Genomic DNA, 19,478 nt, shown 5'->3' on the forward strand with positions numbered 1-19,478 from the left:
TGTAGTTCAAAGGAAAGTTTCACCCTGAAGATATAAATGTGGGAATCATTCATTAGCTTGAAGCTGGTGTGTAAAGCAATGAGATCAACAGAGGAGTGAATTTAGAAAGTGTTAAAGAAAAAAAAAACACAGGCCCCAAAATGATGTCACTTTTATTTAAAGCCCATGGTACCAAACCTAGATTTAATATTGGATCTAATTTGCAGTTTCAAACTCTTCCGGAATTGTAAACTTAATCAACCAGTATGGAATTTTCTGCTCAAGCACCCGTAAGGTAATCTGTCACACAGGCCCTCTCCATCCCCAATGGAAAGAAGAGACAATCTACATAGTAAAAACCCCTCCCTTGCTCTTCCCCCAAAGAAAAGATGTGCCATACAAAAAATAACGCTTTCTTTTCTTTGGCTAATAGCTCCCTTGCCCCACCCTTCTTCCTATAAAAACCTTCCATTGTGCACAACCCCTCAGAACGCTCTTCTAGTTGCTAGATGGAATGCTGCTGGATTCATGAATGCTTACGCCAGTTAGAGCTTCAAATTGACTCGGTTGAGTTTTGGTTGTTTATAAAAGAAATGTGTATAATTCTCAGCTCACAGGGTGGTGGTTGTTTTATGAGGATCAAATTAAATCCCTACATTATACACCTGACACACGGGGCTTAACAAAGAGTGTTTCTATTTTTTTTAATTAATCCATCTGCAGGAGCTTGTTCTTGGGTATCATCCAGTCTAGACAGGAGGGCGCACATTTTGCAACAACCATACATCCCAAAAAGAGGTCCCGGAGGAAGCAACGACTGGAGGTGGTTGAGATGATTGGCATTTATAGATAGATGTCTCTCAGGCCAATCCTTTCGTTTTGCAGGCTGGAGGCAGCGGCTTAGGGAAGCTGAGCGCCCCTAACTGGCAGCCGAATGCAGCTCCCACTGTTTCCCGGTTTCTCCGCACCGCGCAGGCGGTGCTACGGCTTACCCCACCCACCCACCTGGCCGAGCTAACTCTCCAGCCCAGGACCCAGCCCCGCGTGTCACAGATGCACAGCGGTCTTTCCCACGTCTTGGCTCTGGCAAGATCCTGCCTCCAGCTGGCGGTACGGCTGCTGAGTGTCCGTGGGATGGAGGCGCCGGGCGCAGGCCGAGCCAGGGCTGGGCCTTAGCTGGCAGTAGGGTGAGAGGAAAGGTGATGCAGCTGGGCCGGTTTTGCGCGCGGTGGCTGTGCGCACTTGCGCTCTTCACGTGCGCGGGGCACACGTGGAACCAGGTACACTGTGCACTTGGTCGCCAGCGACTGGCGGGATTGGCTTTGGAAAATGTTGGTAAAGGAGGGCGCTCGAGTCACGGCCGGCGGAGCCTGGAGCTGTAGCCCCGGGGCGGGGCTGAGAAAGTTGAGTGTTAGTCGCAGAGGGCTGGGCTCCGCCAGGGAGCGCCTGCCAACTGGGCCCGTAAAAGGCTGGAGCTGGTGGGGTAGGTGTGGCTCTGCCTGAGTGACCTGGGCCCCTGTCCCCATCGCCGCCTTCGTCTCCCGCAGCTGCGGCCTTCCAGCCATGGGCGCCGTCTGGTCCGCCCTGCTGGTCGGAGGGGGTCTAGCCGGAGCGCTTTTCATCTGGCTAATGCGGGACACTGGAAAGAAGCGGGACGCGAAGCAGGAGAAGGACGCCTGTCTTGTGGAGGCTGTGGCTGCGGGAGGCGATCAGGATGGCAGCGGGGGACTGAGCCCTGGACCCACTAGGCGGGAGCTGATCACCAAACCAGGTATTCTTCCTCCCCGCGTCTCCAGGGCAGACGGCCTTCAAGTTCGCCGAGGCGGGGAATCCCACCTGCAGCCTTCCTAACTGCCCGTTCCAGCCTGCTAGCTTCCCCTCGGCGGGGCAGGACCTTCCCCACGCCCCTCAATTTCCCTGGTACGCTCCAGGCAGGTTTCTTGCACTCCACCGAAGCCCTGGAGATGACCTGTTGGACCCAAGGGCCATTTCTCGCTGAGTCTCTGTCCCCACGCTCGCCGCTGAGGACCTGCCCCTGCCCTTCCAGTGGGGATGGGCTCCTCCGCTAGGCGGCGCGTGCAGTGCGGGCGGCTGCAGCGGCGGCACCCCTGCGGGGCTTCGGAAAAGGGTGCTGCGGTAGCACGGGATCCTACAACCCTCTTCAATCAACGACAGAGCAGGGTCACTTTCTCAGTCCCAATCTCATAGCCTCGTGTCCTCCCATCCCTCACCCCATCGAAGAGCTGGGTTTGGGGGGACACCCGATCAGTGAGCACCTCCAGCTATGCAGACGCTTCTGTCAGCAAGGCAAAGTTCAGGCTGGACTCTGGCCATGAAGGCCTCGTTGAAGCTCTCGGGCTGTACACTGGCCGCCCGTTTCCGAGGTATCAGCCTTCCCCATGCTCACCCTGAGAGCGCACGGATGTCTAATCCGTGGGAACGGACGTACTTAAAAAGGGTATTTGATAGGGAACCCAACTTCGATGTGTAGAATTGACATCTAGGTTTAAATCTCTACATGTTAGAGACGGTACGCTAGGCAAAGTAGGAGCATTGGCAGAAAACCTTCCTTTCCGGTGCCCTCGCCTGGCAAGCTGCCCATGCCTGGATCCAGCCTCATGGTTGAAAATGACATCTGTGAACTTTATTTTTAGTGGAGTGTTCATTTGTAGCAAGTTGAAAATCTGCCCCTCTGCATTTCCTGCTATCGGTTTGAGATGAGCAGAAAGATCATTTATCTGAAAGCCAGCCTCATGTTTCAGGTTGAAAGATTGGGAATTCAGAGTAATATTAGTTTATATCTCACTTCCAATCCCACCATTAAAGAGATGAAATTTAAGACTACCTTCTCCCCCCCACTCCCTCCAAAACCCATCAGTGTTCATTGTATACTTTTGGAGATTTTGATCTTATAGGAGGCTATTTAGACTATCAGTGAAGGGCCAAGAAGGAAATGGACTCTTTAGAGAGCTTGGATTGTTTTCTCTTAAGAACATTTTTTAAAGTGTATAGTGGGAGGACATGCAAGAAGTCTATGGTTTATTGAAGAGCTACCTGATGCACATAGAGTTGGCAAGGAAAAAACAGCCCTCTCCTGGCACCTTCACTCCAACTCTTGCCCAGTGATGCACTGCTGTCTTTCATATTCTCCCACAGCGACAGCTGCTGCTGACCTGCCTGCATCTGTGAGAGCTGATCTCTGGGCTGCAAGCAGTTTCTTAGAGCACAAGTGTGCTCTGCTGGTTTGTAGGGTCGCTAGGCAGCCCTTCACCCCACAGGCTGCTTAACATTTTTTGATGATAGAAGCCAAAGAACTTGACTTGGTTACATGCCAAGTATGGCCCAGACTGCTGAGATAAAGGACCATAACAGGTGACACTTCTGCCTCTACAACTCGCCATGTCATTGACACTCCTGGATATGCCTTTTATTGTTGGATATACATGTATATACATGTATAGAGTACAGTACTGGTTCAGTTTGAACTAGGTAATTAAGTACTTAATTTTAATAGGGATAGATTTTGTGAACTGCAGATGGATTAGTGGTAAAGCCTTCAATGACTAAACCTGTTTTAGTAAGGCTAACTTACTTTTTTCTCATGAGAACTGCCTATTACATTTTGTATATCTTTTAGAGCATCTTCAAGAAAGCAATGGATGTTTGGTTTCAGAGACCAAAGTCCCTGGTAACGTGAAGGAGGCAGCATGGAGACTGCAGAGCCCTTCTGGAGAAGATGGTGACTATGGCAATTCCAGAGAGCGTGTTCCTTTTGAATGGTTTCCAGACACAGAATCTCTAGCTCCATCTGCAGCTGGTAATTCTAGGCGATACTCTGAAGGTTCAAGAAATGAAAGTTGTGAATCTCGTATAGGAGAATGGGGCTTCCAAAAAGGACAAGAGAAAGCAGCTCCATGTTTGGCAGAGAAGTTGCCTTCCAGCAACCTGTTCATGGACAGAGCTAAAGAAGGAGGGAGCCTTGAAAGTTTGGACAGTCAGGGCCCCGCTGACCAGGAAGACTGGGAAATGGTGTCCAGGCACTCGTCTTGGGGAGATATTGGTTTGGGTGGCAGTCTTGAGGCTCCAGGGCTAAGCCCAAAACAGAGCATGGACTATGGCAGAAGCACTCTTGTGGATACAAGAGGTCAGGAAGTGGATGTGAAAACAAAAAGGGCAGTCACTATGTCTTCAGAGTCTCAGCAAGTTACTGTCAGGTTCCAGATCCATTATGTCACAAGCACTGGTCTGCAATTCATTGCAGTAACTGGAGACCATGAGTGGCTTGGGAGATGGAACACTTACATCCCCCTCCAGTGTAGCAGGGATGGGCTCTGGTCTCGTTCTATATCCCTGCCAGCAAATACAGTGGTGGAATGGAAGTTCGTGGTGGTAGAGAATGGGGAAATTACTCGCTGGGAAGAATGTAGCAATAGGTTACTAGAGACTGGCCATGGGGATAAAACGGTTTACAAGTCCTGGGGGATTCATTGATTCAGTTTGCAAAGTACTGAAGAGGCTGCTGCAGAATATGGGAGAGGCTAAGGTTGTGGCACACACTGAATAGTTTAAAATAAAGGAAGTATAACTCCAAATTTAGCCATCAGCATTGTTTCAAATTTGCTAGTGGCTTTTGTCTAATGTGCAGAAATTATAGATAGATAGATAGATAGATAGATAGATAGATAGATAGATAGATAGATAATACTTCCAGTACGCATGGCCTCTTTCCTGTGGCATTGATGGATTCATGCTGATCCATCATTACTTTGGGGCTTAGTCCTCTTGGGGAGAGACTTGGCTAAGCTTCAGGTGTGGCCTGCTCAGGGAGTACAAAAACTAACCAGCTGCATAGGGTTCAAGTTTGAGCCTTTGGGTGATCCTTAAACCAAGGGAATAAAACAAGCTGCATTAAAAAAAAGCTGGTTTCCTATCGGTACAGCTGGAGAAATATTCTCTTTACTACATGTGCACTTTATGTTTAAAAATAGTTAACACCATATGGAACTGTGATCAGAAAATATCTGGTCACTAGATGTGCTTAGCAAGGATATGAGATAGTGCATTAAGACTTACCGATGTTTTCGACTTGGTTTTACCTGCCTGATATGGTTTGAAGGTAGCCAGTATGTCTTTGTCATGTGATTGAAGGCTGGTGTAGAAACGAGGGCCTAATCAGTCTGTGATAGGCAGCAGCCCATGAGCAAAGGGAATAGGAATGGGGTTAAGGTGTGGGCTGAGCCAGGTGGTCTGAATGCTGGCTCTTAGAGGGCTGGGAGGGACAGGTACAGCTACCTGACTGCAGGGAGGGACACACCACCATTTGCTTCTGGGGCCTCTCTGCCCACTACACGGACCCCAACAGACGAGCTGTCCCATTGCAATTGGTTCATCCTCTTCCCTCTCCTTTCATCCCAGTAGCTCTCTTGGGTAACCTAATTGTAACAGGACAGTGATAGAGAAGCACGTCTTTGCTCTGAGAAGAAACAAACTTTGCTATTATAACTGAAAAAATAAAACCCGAGTTTTAATATCTATTAAATGTCTGGTTTGTCTAAATCTTAGTACCATAGTAACTTAGATATAAAATACTAGTATTTCCCTCCATTAATAACAGATACAGAAAAAAAGCAAACACCAGGAGGCAGAGAAGTCTATTTTTCTCTTCCTTTTGGAGACAAAGTATTAGAATATTTCTTTTAAAACTTCCTTTGGAGAGAAATTATGCACACCTGTACTTGAAAATGAATTCTTATATGTTAGAACAACTTTTAATAAGTGCAACATCTTTTGATGAGACTGTTTAATTTTTGGTTTCCGATGATGATCTTTGCTAAAAGAGCTTAAACCCAACTGAAGGTAGAGTTAGAAAGTGCTTAAAAGAACTATGTTTGATACTTTCTGACTCACAGCATTTTTATGTAAAATTCATGTATGTTTCTCACATAATTCATAATGAATTTAATAGTCTCCCAGTGAGGTCTGCAGAAGGCAGTTAGTATTACTACGCAGAAGGCCCAAGCATTTCTATTAGGTAAAATTAAAGGTAAACAGTTTACAATAAAAACCTCTTTAGAGTCCTATCACTAGCCATTTTATCATTATCTGATGAAATAAAAATCAGTAAAGTGAATTGATTTAAGAGAGAGACATATAATACTAAACTTTATGTATTTAAAAATCATTATTTAAAATTGAATGTACTTAGAGTGCTAATACTATCATTTAGAGGAGAACCATGAGGATTTTCTTGTGGGAGTCCGTATGTCCTCAGTTTATTACCTGTACTGGTTAGGGCTAACTCTAGCTGCTGTCACAGACACCATGCATGGAAGAAGGCTGCAACAACCGTTATTTCTTATTAACACCAGTGGGTATTCCTGGCAAGTAGGGCAGCTCTTCCCCTTGCAGAGACTGTTACCCAGGCTCCTTCTGTCCTGTGACTCTACCATCTCCTAGGACCTCACTGTCCTCTGTAACCAGTCTATGGAAGAAGAAATAAAGTGAGGAAAAACCACAAATGCTTACTAAGACTTGGCCAGAAAGTGCCACATCCTGCTCTGTCCACATGCCATTAGTGGCCACAGGTGGCCACACTTAGATGGAGGTGGGGCTGGGAAACAGTCACTGGCTGGGCAGCTGTTTCTCTGACATCTGTCCTATGCAATGCGAGTGCAGACTTTTTTGACAGCTAGCCTTTTGCCACATTGTCCCTATTGCCTTTGGCACAATTGAAACATTTTTGTGTATGTTCTTCTTGTCTCATTTTATTTGGTTCACATACTGTGGTATAATATAGTCTAATAAATATATTTAGTCTTTGTTCCAGGTTTCTGGCACAGAGCTCCTTAAACCCTTGGAATTTCTTGAGAGATTGGAATGTCTTTTGTTATGCATAATGAGGCTCTTTAGATCACACAGGAGTTTATGCTAACAAGGTGATATGGAGGTGGGGGGCAGATAGTGCCCCTGATGGAGCTGGTCACCACAAAGACCAAGTGATTAGAGGACTGGAACTTTCAGCCCCACCCACCAATCTCTGGGAAGGGGAGGGGGTGAGAATAAGCTCTATAAAAACTCTTGAATACAATCATGTGCTCAAGGATGATGATTTGGTCAAAGATGGACCAGGGACTGCATAAGATTACAATAGAGCCAAAAAATTCCTGTCACCTAGTAATGTGGTAGCGGTCCTAACATGGTAGTGCGATGCATTAGTCACGTGTTTGTGCTGATGGTGGTGTGAACACACCTGCTGCACTGCCAGTCACGCAAAAGTACAGCACATACAGTCATGTACAGTACATAGTACTTGATAATGACAATAAACTATGTTACTGGCTTATGTATTCATATACTATATTTTCATTGTTATTTTAGAGTGTACTCTTTCTATTTATAAAAAAATTTGCTGTAAAATAGTATGCTGTGTTATACTGGCAGCAGCCTCATCTCATGTTTACTGTGTCTCTTGATAACATCATTTCCTCTTGTGATTGATTTAGTCTCGTGTTGTTTTATAAATTTAGTGTAGTCTAAGTGTCCAGTGTTATAAAGTGTATAGTAGTATATGTCCTGGGCCTTCACATTCACTCACCGCTCACTCACTGACTCACCCAGAACAACTTCCAGTCCTGCCAGCTCCATTCATGGTCAGGGCTCTATACAGGTGGACCATTCTTTTATCTTTTACCTCGTATTTTTCCTATACCTTTACTATGTTTAGATACGTTTAGACACACAAATACTTACCATCGTGTTACAGTTGCCTACAGTATTCAGTACAGTGTCATGCTATCCAGGCTTGTAGCCCAGGAGCAATAGGCTGTACCATATGGCCTAGGTTTGTAGTGGGCTGTGCCATCTAGGTGCGTGTAAGTGCTTTCTATGATGTTTGCACAATGACAAAATCACCTAGTATCGCAGAACATATCCCTGTTGTTAAACAGTACATGACTGTAATGAGAATTCATGAGCTTCGGGGTTGCTGCACACATCAAGGTGCCGAGAAGGTGGTACATGCTGAGGGCATGGAAGCTTCATGCTCCTGGACACCATACCTTGCCCTCTGTATTTCTTACATTTGGCTGTTTCTGAGTCGTTTCCTTCATAATAAACCAGTAATAGTAACTAAAGCACTTTCCTGAATTCCATGATCCATTCTAGCAAATTACTGAAACTCAGGAGGAGGTTATGGGAACCCCCCAGTTTATAACCTGTCAATTAAAAAAGTACAAGTGGCCTGGGACTTGTGATTGGCATCTGAACTCAGGCAGTTTTGTGAGACTGAGCCCTTAAAGCTGTAGAACCTGACACTAACTCCAGACAGTGTCAGAACTGAATTGACTAATAGGACACCCAGTTGGTGTCCACAGAGAATTGGTTATTGGTGTTAGAAAGCACTCCACATGCAAAAGCCTCTAATTTATTAAAACCTAATTAAGGCAGACAAAATCCATTCCACGGTTAGAAGTTACCCACTGACTGAAAAATAACACATTTTTTTCCCTTCTTTAGAGTTACTAATATGTAAAAAAGAAACTTTTCCAAAAGTTTTGATTAGGGGCCCAATGTTTTATTACCTGATCACATTCACTGATACTGACAGAATGGTGAGTTCAGGTTCATAAAAGGAATCCTTGTCAGTATGCTGGAGTTTGTCTTTCTGTTGCGGGCATTATGTCATATCTTTCAGGTGAAAGTTTTTTCTTTTTTTTTTTAAGTTGGGGAAAACCAAACCAAACCAAACAAACAAACGAACTATTGCTTCAGCACAAGTAAAGATATTGAAAAAACAACTATTCAAACACACTAGTAGTAGCACAAATTAATACCTTATGAATTATGAATACTTCCACATCTAGTTAGTACTTCTTGAAGGTTTACTGTGAGAGCATTCAAGAATAGTTTATTTCAAAACAGAGTTTATAGGACAGGGTATCTTTTATTAAATTTTCACGTAAAAAGAAAAAGTTCACAGGGCACTACTTATAAGTAACACCACAATTAATTGGGCATCATCCCTCTGTAAATAGGCAGTCAATGTGTCATTTTAGTAACATTTTTTCCTGGTCTTTCACTTTCTGTATCCTCTTTTCTTGATTTCTGATCATCGAAGACATCGCTGAAAATGTTGATAGAACAAAGTTAGAATAGCAACCTTTACTCAGGCTTTAATTCTATTATGCGCTTCTTGAAAGGTCAGCTGGCTACTATAGAATAGATACATTCTGAGCTCAAGAAGTTCTTAAAAATTGCAAAGTGTATATTTTTAAAAAGACTGATGTTATGGAACAGAGTTAAGGATAAATCTTTACTCTTTCAGTTGTTTTAAATGAACATGATAATTATTATAGAAGTAATACATACTAACTAAATTATTTGAATAACTCAGAATTGTACAAAGATGAAAGTCAGTCTTTGTCTCCGTTTCCTCCATCTAGTGAACCCCCCCACACACACACCCCCAGAGGTCATCACTGTGAACAGTTTGGTGATTATCTTTATGTACACATACAAACACACGAGTTTTCTTTTTTACATAAATGAATTTCTGGTATAAATTGTTCTGTAACTTGCTTTATTCACTTAACAAAATGTCAATATATTTCCAGTTCAGCTCGTGTTTTGTTATGACTGCACAGTATTCCGTTATATGGATGCACCAACCTATTAGTAAATAAATTTTTAAAAGTTGCTTCTTATTTTCACTTACAAATAATACTATAGAAAATACTTTTGTAAACAGACATTTGTACAATTATTTTCTGTAGAATAAATTGCTAGAAGTGGAATTTCTGGGTCAAAGCATATGTGCATTTCAAGTTTTGATAAATGCCTCCAAAATTTACTCCAAAATATTTGTTTCATAATTTCCAAGAGATATTTCATCCAGACAATAAATCCAATATAAAGATCTTTTTATTTTTTAGACAAAAACAGCATATCTCCCATGTGAACTATTACATGGTGGCATTACTCAGATAAACTTAGAAACATAAGTCAAAGTATGATCAAAATGGGGTCAATAAGATAATGCATCCTCCTTAAAAAAAACTCACAATGAATTTTTAAAATATTTTCTTGATATTTATATACACAGGGATCTGAGGTTACCATAAGGGACTTGAAATTTTCTTTAATAACAATTTAGTATAGTCTTAGCATAGTAAAAAAAATGTGGATCTTGTAGTCAGAAATTGCAGAGATTAAGTCCCAGCTCCACCACTCATGTGACTTAGAACTTATTGAGTGACTGAGATCTTATCCTCAGTTTCCTCATTTTCAAATGACATAATATTAGCACCCACCTCCGAGGGTCAACATGAGGAAAACATAAGTAAAGCAATGACTATAGGGCCTGGCACATAGCTGGTAAGTGCTCCATAAATGCTAATAGCTACTATGATAATTAGTAAGGTTGAATTTATTTTATAAGAATTTGTTCTTAGAAAAATATTATCCTTCATCTAGCAATTTATATTCTCTAGAGATGAAAAGATGGAATAACATGTATAACCCCAAATTAATTTCTCTCTGACACAGGCTCCTGGATTCGTGAGTTTGTTTCAGAAAAGCATAAAACATGGTAGCCCTCCCAAACCCCTGGGAACATATCCATATCCTCCCACAGCTGTGGGAGCATCCACTTAGAATTTATGCCCCAAAGTTGCCTATTACCTGCAGAGCACAGTAGTTTCTTATTCAAATAGCTTTCGTAAATTTATAAGTAGTTAATTTTTTTTATGTGGTGATTCACTGGGTGGCATAGTCTCTTATAGCCCACGCTAATCAAAATCCTGTGTAAGGCTAAATACCATTATTTTGTTTTCTGGCTATCGACTGCAATCGTATACAGGTTACCACTGTACACATGCTTGTCTATAGCAGAGCAGGGCTAAAGTAACCTGTGTAAGGCCACACAATTAACCCCGGGGTTAGACATGGTTATGACCCTTATATTTTGACTAAAGTTTCTGACTGGCTTATTCAGTATCTTTTGTAGCGGGTCTGTAGACAGGAGGCTTAACCTGAAGGGAAGTTTAGTATTCTTTGGAGCAAAGAAGATCGTGCCAAAATGAACATTGTACCTTGGTTCTTTATCTGTAAATCTTCTACCAGAGTCTGCAAGCTTTCCAGTCTGTTCTGAAGCTTCCTGCATGTTTTTCCTGTTGTTTCTATTGGCTGAGACTGTGAAGCTATTAGAAAATGGCTTAGATGTGATATTAAAAGTCTACTCAATATTTTTTTAAAGAAATTTTCCAATTACAGGTTAAACAACTTTTCCTTTAAAATTATGGAAATTTTAAAATACTATTTTATTATTTTTTTTTATTAGTTTCTGGTGTACAATGTAATAGTTAGACATTTACACCCCTCACCAAGTGATAACCCCTCTCCCTCAATCTACTACCCCTCTGACATCGTATATAGCTGTAGAATAGAATAAATGAGCAAACTAATCAGAAAGAGTCTCAGAGATATAGAGAAAAAACTGAGGGTTGCTAGATGGGAGGGGGCTGGGGATGAGGGAGAAGGTGAGGGGATTAGAAAGCACAAATTGGTAATCAGCAGATTGCCACGAGGATACAAAAGACAGTTTGGGGAATATAATCAATAATGTAAAGATTTTGTAGGGTATCCGATGGACACTTGTCTTATTAGGGAGTTCACTTCATGGATAGTCTAAAATACTATTTTAAAACAAAGAATGTCTTACTTAAATATTGCCATACTAGCTTATTTGATTTTGTTTCAAACCAATCTGATTTACTATTATTTAACTACATAGAATTAAATGGGATGAGTGGGAGGAATATTTTAAGTTTAATGATGCATTCTGCATTATAAATGACAGCTTTTTATACCAAACCTGAGTAGTTCCAAACCTGAGAAGTTAGGGTATGGAAGAGCAAGATTTAATACTAACACTGGCAACAGTCTTGAATGCCTGTGAAGCCAAGTGCCCATTTCAGTTGCTGTCCCCTGAATGAGGACAGTATTATATAATGGGAGAGGGTAGTATGGATGCTGACATGGTCACAGCAAACCTAGAAAAAATGTGGCAGTAGCAACTGGAGAGCAGCTAGAAGCATGTAAGCTAGTCTCTAATAAGTGTGCTAAGTTTTGTCAACCTCTACAAAATATTTGATTGGCAATCTCAAGATTTTGATCTTAGCCCCTGATGCAACAACTTACTTAGTTTACCCCTTATCAAAAGGAATGATGCCTAGGGCCCTGGGGCTGTGAGTCACTGTCACATACCATGAAAAACATTTCAAGTTCAATTCAACATCTATATATTTAACGTCCATTTATCAGGCACATATTCTAAATCAAACCATTTTTCCCATCTGTTTTAACAACAACAACAACAAAAAAACTTAAAAAAATGAGAACATTTTGAAAAGTATGATAGATATTTGCACTTACAAAGGCAGAGACTTTGAGGAAAGCCATGATTTCAGAGAACATAAATAAGACAGAAAAGTCACTCACAGCATTTAAAAGAAGACCACAAATCTTATAATAAATAAAGAAAAAAAAGTTCATTATTCATGACAGAGAAAGATGATATTTACATATAATATCTATGTATATTTACTAAGGGGTCTGTGTGTGTGTACACAATAGCTATGCTATTTAAATCAGACCCACTTAAGTTATACAGCATCAGTTAGAATTTGAATATAAGAACACCATGTAAAATCTTATTCTGATTATAGAACAGAACTTTCAATTCACCAGAGTAAGAAATCAATCTCACCAGTGATATCAGATCATTCTTACCTTTAACAGAATCAGGTGAATGAACAGGTTTGGTGGATCTATATTGTGATGTGGAACCAATTGAATCTTCAGCCGAACTAGTTAGGAGTGAATGAACTGGAGACTTCTTAGGAGAAGAATGGAATGAACGAGAAGCTGAATTTTTCACAGATGGACTTACTAAAATTTTGCAAGAACAAAGTAAAATAACAGAATTAATTAAAAACACTGCATTACACCTCTCAAAAAGTCACACTTTCATGAGAAAATGTTCCCAGTGGCTGGGGGGAGGGAAAAGGAAGTTCTGGTAAATACCCAAGGCTCTGGGCTGGAACTGAAAAGGGCTCTGCACTGAAGAGGACCATGTCTTAGAAATAAAGAGGAACAGGCAGAAGACCTGTCCTTGGGGACCCGAGGTCCAGCTTCAGATCATTTTAATTTCTGATTAAATTAAACTGATTTGGGACCGCTGATGTCCTTAGTTGTCTACTACAACCAAGCATGAATGCTCTCCTGAGGAAGGTAACCTCATTCTAAGCCTCAAACCAGCTGTACAATTTTTCATATAAGTTTGTCATATACCATAAAATAATCAGGCATATGATGAGACAAAATGACACAGTGAAAAACCCAGAGAAAAAATACAGATAATAGATATGGACCCATAAGTTCTGGATAATGGAGGCACAGACTACCATAGATTCAAGTAGATTACTCCAAACTCCAAACAGGTTCTTCTTATATAAAGAAAATCATAACTGGACATATCAGTAAAAACTGCTAAAAAACAAACAAACCAAACCAAAGACAGTAACAATCTTAAAGCTGCCAGAAGGGGGAAAGAAAGAGATTACATTTAAATGAACAACAATTAATTTTAGAGCTGACTTCTTAGTAGAAACAATGGAAGCAAGAAAACAATGGAATATTTTCAAAGTGAAGGAAAAATGTCAGCCCTAGAATTCTATACTCGGCACAAATATTCTTCAAAAATGAGCATAAAATAAAGACAAGTACAGAAACTGAGAATATGTCCCCAGCAGACTTATATTAAAGGAAACATTAAAGGCATAAGTAAAATCATACTAGACAGAAGGTAAAGTATAAATATGTGTACAAAACAGTACAAATAATCCATTGTGGTATTTACATTTATAATTAAAATATGTGACAACAGTTGTATGTAAGTTGGAAGGATAGGGAACAGAGTTGACATGTTCTAAGGTACTCACGATGTATAAAAAAAAGTAAAAGCCCTCATTTATATTAATCTAATAAGGCAAGGATGTATCTTGTATTTTCATGCATAATCATGAAAATAAATAAAACATAAGTGAAATAAATGAATTGTTTAACCTCAAATAAATGCTCTTTTCTTCAAAGATTCTTCATAAGTTAAAGATTACTTTAAAATTAAGAGTTTATATTTAAGAATATTATGTTTTGATTTTAGATATAGATATATACTTTTCTATAAAAGAAGAGAAAATTTGGAAATTTATCTTTCTCCTATCTGTTTCATCTCCTAGTTCAATCTTCCTTGTTTACATGATTACTGTCCAGATTTATAGCTAGACTTTTGCTGAATGACCATCTGTTCACATTTTCATTTTTCCCATTTATTATATTCTCTTCCATAGAGAGACCATTATGTGTTTATTGGTTTGTCCTTGCCTCCCAAATCTAACATATTCTTTATAATTATTTTTCATCTTTCTTAGTTTAAAAAACTCCTTCTGTGTGACTTTCTCTAGGGGGCCCATCATGTCCACGACTATGATTTCGGTCATGCCTATCCTATTTATTTTTCTAAGGCTTTCCTTTGTAACATTTTTATTTTTCTCTTCCATTTTTAGTCTGTGTTATGCCATTTTGCTTTTCAACAGATTCTGTTATCTTTTAATCTCATCCTTGACCTCCTTGTTTTCATAGAGAGCATTTTGTCTGTAAGTCTTTGCAAAGTATATGAAGAACCATTTGTCTCAATTCTCCTTTTCCTTTCATCCATTCTGTAAATATTTATCGAGCACCAGCTATGTATCAGGAAGGTTCTAAGAACCTGGGATATATCAGGGAACCAAACCCTTAAGGACATCTGCCCTTGTGCAGCTTCTGTCTAGCAGGAGGTGACACACAATGAACAACATAAATTAGTAAGTTACATAGTATATTAAAAGATAAATCTAATTAAAGAAAATGGTGAGGGAAAATGGGAGTGTGGAAGGATTACAATATTTAAATAAGGTTGTGAGAGTAAGTCTCCCTGGGAAAGGGACACCTGAGCAAAGGCTTTAAAGGAAGTGAAGGGGTTAGCATCACGGAGGGAAGAGTGGGTGTAAAGGCCCTGAAACAGAAGCTGCCTGGAAGGTTCCGAGAACAATTCAAGGGTGGACGAAGCTGAGGGAAGAAGGAGGTAGCAGCGGGAGATGAGAACAGAGGGCTAACAGGGACTTATAGGCTACTGTAACAACATTAGCTTTTATTCTCACGGAAATGGGGAGCCACTGCAGGGTTTTGAGCAGCCCCATTTCTGTGCTCCCATTGAAAACTCACCTGTACATGGGAATGTGAAGCAACTAGATGGATCTTCTAGGTCTCCTGTGTGTAATGTGACTGGGTCTCTGGAAGCATAAGAATGGTCACGCAAACATTTCATTTCACTAGCATAGCATTAACTTTTATGGACAGAAGCAAACTCATGCAGGCAAAAGTGATGGCTTATAATACAAACTGGAGATGGCAGTCCTAACCCTAAGCTGCAGTAGTCCTAAAACACCCTATGAGGGAATCCAAAGTTTCATGGTCTTTATGCATTAAGTGCCCATGAACATTTTGCAGCATGAAAACGTAATAATGTATAATAATCTTGGTTAGAAAATTCATTTTTCTGTAATAATAATTTTAAACCTCAAATATTTCTCTCATGGGTTCTAACAGAGGCACTCTTAATGACTTATTTAAAAATGAAAAAACGAAGACAAAAAAAAAAAAAGAGAAAGAAACCTGGGATATATCAGGTTATAAAACTATCAGACTTATTTAAATCAGTAAGTTGAAACAGCTCTGTGGTTACCAATGTGGGAATATTATGGCAGCAGTTCTCAAGGTGGTTCCCTTGCAGGTAGTTTTACTAAGATATTATTGACTTTTTAAACTCTCAGTCTCTCACAAGTGTGTAGTGGAGTTTCCCAGAGGCTCCATGAGACCTGTATCACAAGTTAAATGCAGATGCAGATATGAGAATCCAGCAGTCTTTTATTAAGGCATGCGTTAAGTTATAAAACAATGCCTTCTCAATGACTTTTATTTGAAAATTGTAGCTATTTTCATAATAAAATACATTATTATAACATGTAATGCAGTTTATTTTTAAATCAATAAATATCAAAACATTTGATATTAAAATTAAAATTTAATTTAAAATTTATTTTCCAATACTTAAAATAGCACTGGAAATGACCCAGGTCAACAAAAGCTCTTTGCAATCCTCAATGACATTTGTGAGTGCAAAGGGATCCGGAAACCAAAAAGTTTGAGCATAGCCATATTCAGAGAAAGACCCTGGAAAGGAAGGTCGTGGCTATATTGTGGATGGTCTTAATTCTCAGGGCAAAAAGTTTGTTCTTGCTGCAGCAGGCAATTGGGGGTCTTTGAAGGTTTTGGGGCTGGGAAACAAAGTTTGAAGTGTACTTTAGGCAGATCAGTTTGAAATTGATGCATAGAAGTGACTGGAACATGCAAGAGATCAGATTTAAAAACATCCACACTGACCACTATAAAGGCCACACTGGAGCCCCTAAGAAAGGTAAAAGGCCTAAAGCAGTGTGGCGGGCTGAATAATGGCTGCCAAATATATCTGTATCCGAATGCCAAGAACCTGGGAACCTATGAACGTTCCTTATATGGCAATAAAGGCTTTGCAGATGTGATTACATCAAGGATCTTGAGACGGGGAGATTATACTGGATTATCCAGATGTGCCCTAAATGTCATCACAACTGTCTAAGCGGGAGGTGGGGGAGATCTCACAAAGGAGAGAGATGATATGACAATCTCAGCAAAGAGAGATTTGAGGATGTTATGCTGTGGGCTGTGGAGGTGGACGGAGAAGCCAGGAAGGAAACTCTAGAAGCTGGGAAAAGGTAAGGAAATGGATTAACCCCAAGAGCTTCTGCAGGGAATGTGGCCCTAACAACAGCTCAGTGAAACTGACTTAGGAATTCAGGCCTCCAGAACTGTTAAGAGAGAGATAAATTTGTATTGTTTTAAACCACTAATTTTGTTACCGCAAACACCAGAAATGAATATTGGTAGTTTGAGGGGATGTGCAAAGAAGAAAACGGATTTGAAAACTGCTTTAGGTCAGAATTAATAAGTTTCGGTGACTAGAGAAGTGAGACAAGAGAGAAAGACGAATAAAAGATAATGTTAAGCTTTAAGGATAGGTGCCCTGGGAAGCAGCGGTGTGAAACAGAAGTGTGCGATAGAGGGGAATGGTGTTGTGAAACGGTCATCTTTCTTTAGTTGGTCATTATGCTTCATCTCTGGAAACATCCATATGGAGATGTGTAAAAGGGAGCTAGGTATTATAAGGAATCCTTCCTTAGGGCATAATGTTGCTCATTAAATTACAGCAACATAAAAAGAATGAGAAAAATCAATTCTCCACAAAGCTTCTGAGAGATGTGGCTTGCAGAATAATTCAAGCACAAATACACATACCAGAGTTATTTGTTTCTTTTTATTCTGTTCTGGGTACAGACTACATTGATTTAGCGTATATGGCTGCAGAAGTTTCTAGATTAAGAAACATTACTGTAAGATGTTGATTAAAGAAAAGGTGCTGCAATTACAGTGAAATGTTGAGGTAAAACAGCAATTGTGATATTCTCATTCATTTAGGTGTGAGTTTTTAAAAAGGCCAATTTGCCATAGCATAGAGCGTTTGAATGCATTTTTAATTTTATAGTGTGCGTCATACTTTTCAGAGCTTCTATTAAATACTTAAAAATCTCTTCTTCCCGTTTGAACACAGGAAGGGACTAGGCCGAGGTCCCATCTTTTCCTCACCATTCTCTCTTCTTCACAAACACATTGCTGCTGAAGGAAGCAGATTTTTCTAGTCATGGAAAAACTCCAGCAGAGCTTGACGTTTCCAGAGAAGCAGCCCCTCTCTGTCCCATACCTAGGATCTTTCCCTGGTAGCTCAGTCCAGGTGCCCGGAGGCAGAACACAGGAGTGGGTCACAGCCTGAGCTCAGGAGCCGGAGTGACCTGAGTTCAAATGTGACCCATTGTTTACAAGCTGTATGACCTTGACAAGTTGCTTAAGCAAACTTGAGTCTTCATTTCTAACCTATATGTGGGGATAACAATGTACATTATGATACATTAAACTATGTCATAGGTTAGATAGACTAAGTAAGTCTAAAACACCCAGAAAATAGAAAAATAAAGATATGCAGTAGGTAGCTCCAGATATTATTAACATGTACAATGTAGTGTTACAAATCTAGTGAAGAAAAAAAAAACCAACTCATTTCATTTAGGTTAAAAGAAAGATACATTTAAAAAGATTCAAGTTCATTGTATTTTTATCTAGTAGCAGGGACAGTAAGAAAATATAATACTGTCTTCATTCATTCACTAAACAAGTATTTGCTGAATGGCTACTTATGTGGCAATATGTAGCACCAGGCAACATGCTTGGTGCTGAAAGTAAAGCAATGAATAAGCTTCTGCCTAACTGGAATTTAGAGTAGCATTCATTTTCATATTCTTATGCTATAAAAAGGACTCTAATATCTCCATTTTTTTAATAGGTGGTGACAATAAGTAAAAGTAAGCTTTTTCCCCAGGCAGTCAGTCAATAAACAGCCCTTACAGTGTAAGTAACTCAAGGACAGGGCCCACGTCTGTCTTGCTCACTGTTACACTCCAAGGGCCTGGCATGTCATGGACAGTTAACGCTCTTTTGAATTAATAAATGAACAGTCGTAAAGGGGATATTTTGAAAGTCGTGGACTCGTGTGATCATTTCTTACCTGCTGAGAGTTTCACTTGATTTGCTCCCTTCCGTGGAGTCCCTTAATGAGTTGTTGCTTCTGTTGGTAGAGGGATGGGGGGAATTAAAGACTATGCCATGCTATTTTTAACTTAATGATAAATCAAAAATGTTCCTCTGAACATTGCTTTTAGAAAACACAGATTCAAAAGAGTGAGACGGGGGTACTGGCTCTTCCAGGTGGAGGAAATAGTATGGAGAAAAGCTTGAAGACAGAAAGAAATGAACTCCTTTTGGGAATCAAGAGTAGTCTGTTTAGATTAGAGCATAGCATAGGAGTAAAGCAGGCTGCTGACAAGTTAGGGGAATTCTTCAAAGTTGGGCTGAGGGACCATGTTCTTAATGCAACAGGCAGTGAGGAACTACTGAAGGCCTGCAGGCAATGGCCTCAGCGTCTTAAATGAGTAACGTGTTAATATGAGCCTTTTTTTTCTCTTTTTTTGGCTAAAGTCAGTTCTCAGAAATTGTCTTTGTCTAGGGTTTATGGATATCATTTTTTATGCTCTTTTTATGATTTCATTTAATAATTCAATTATTGATACAAATAGAATTTTCAGTGAGGGTCTTATAATCCTAAATTGAGGTTGTCATAATTTCCTTCTGGACTACCTTCCTCTCAAGTTATGTAAGCCACAGAAAATATGTGTAAATATAGAAAAAGTCTTTCGTTT

General features: G+C 40.2%; 2 protein-coding genes across 4 annotated transcripts in view; one reads left to right on the forward strand and one right to left on the reverse strand.

Annotated features, from left to right (window-relative positions):
* Positions 1–869: 869 nt before the first annotated feature.
* Positions 870–5,518, forward strand: STBD1 (starch binding domain 1). Of its 2 annotated transcripts, none has more exons than XM_074324437.2 (3): positions 870–1,259; positions 1,527–1,750; positions 3,617–5,518. In XM_074324437.2, the coding sequence occupies exons 2-3, from the start codon at positions 1,543–1,545 to the stop codon at positions 4,468–4,470; spliced, it is 1,062 nt and encodes a 353-aa protein (XP_074180538.2). In that variant the 5' UTR covers positions 870–1,259; positions 1,527–1,542; the 3' UTR covers positions 4,471–5,518. The 2 variants fall into 2 exon arrangements, with proteins under 2 accessions (XP_074180538.2, XP_074180539.2); XM_074324438.2 differs by having other exon boundaries at positions 932–1,089.
* A 3,505-nt stretch (positions 5,519–9,023) lies between these two features.
* Positions 9,024–19,478, reverse strand: part of CCDC158 (coiled-coil domain containing 158) — a 52,741-nt gene continuing 42,286 nt past the window's right edge. For both annotated transcript variants that reach the window (XM_088791487.1, XM_088791484.1), the window contains 5 exons: positions 18,788–18,847; positions 15,298–15,365; positions 12,766–12,924; positions 11,067–11,174; positions 9,024–9,100 (listed from right to left, as the gene is read on the reverse strand). In XM_088791487.1, the coding sequence (XP_088647613.1) occupies positions 9,024–9,100; positions 11,067–11,174; positions 12,766–12,924; positions 15,298–15,365; positions 18,788–18,847 (472 nt within the window). The remainder of the gene's footprint in view (positions 9,101–11,066; positions 11,175–12,765; positions 12,925–15,297; positions 15,366–18,787; positions 18,848–19,478) is intronic.

The sequence above is a fragment of the Rhinolophus sinicus genome, chromosome 1 (assembly GCF_057876585.1).
Source record: "Rhinolophus sinicus isolate RSI-liver-muscle chromosome 1, RSI-T2T, whole genome shotgun sequence".
NCBI lineage: Eukaryota > Metazoa > Chordata > Mammalia > Chiroptera > Rhinolophidae > Rhinolophus > Rhinolophus sinicus.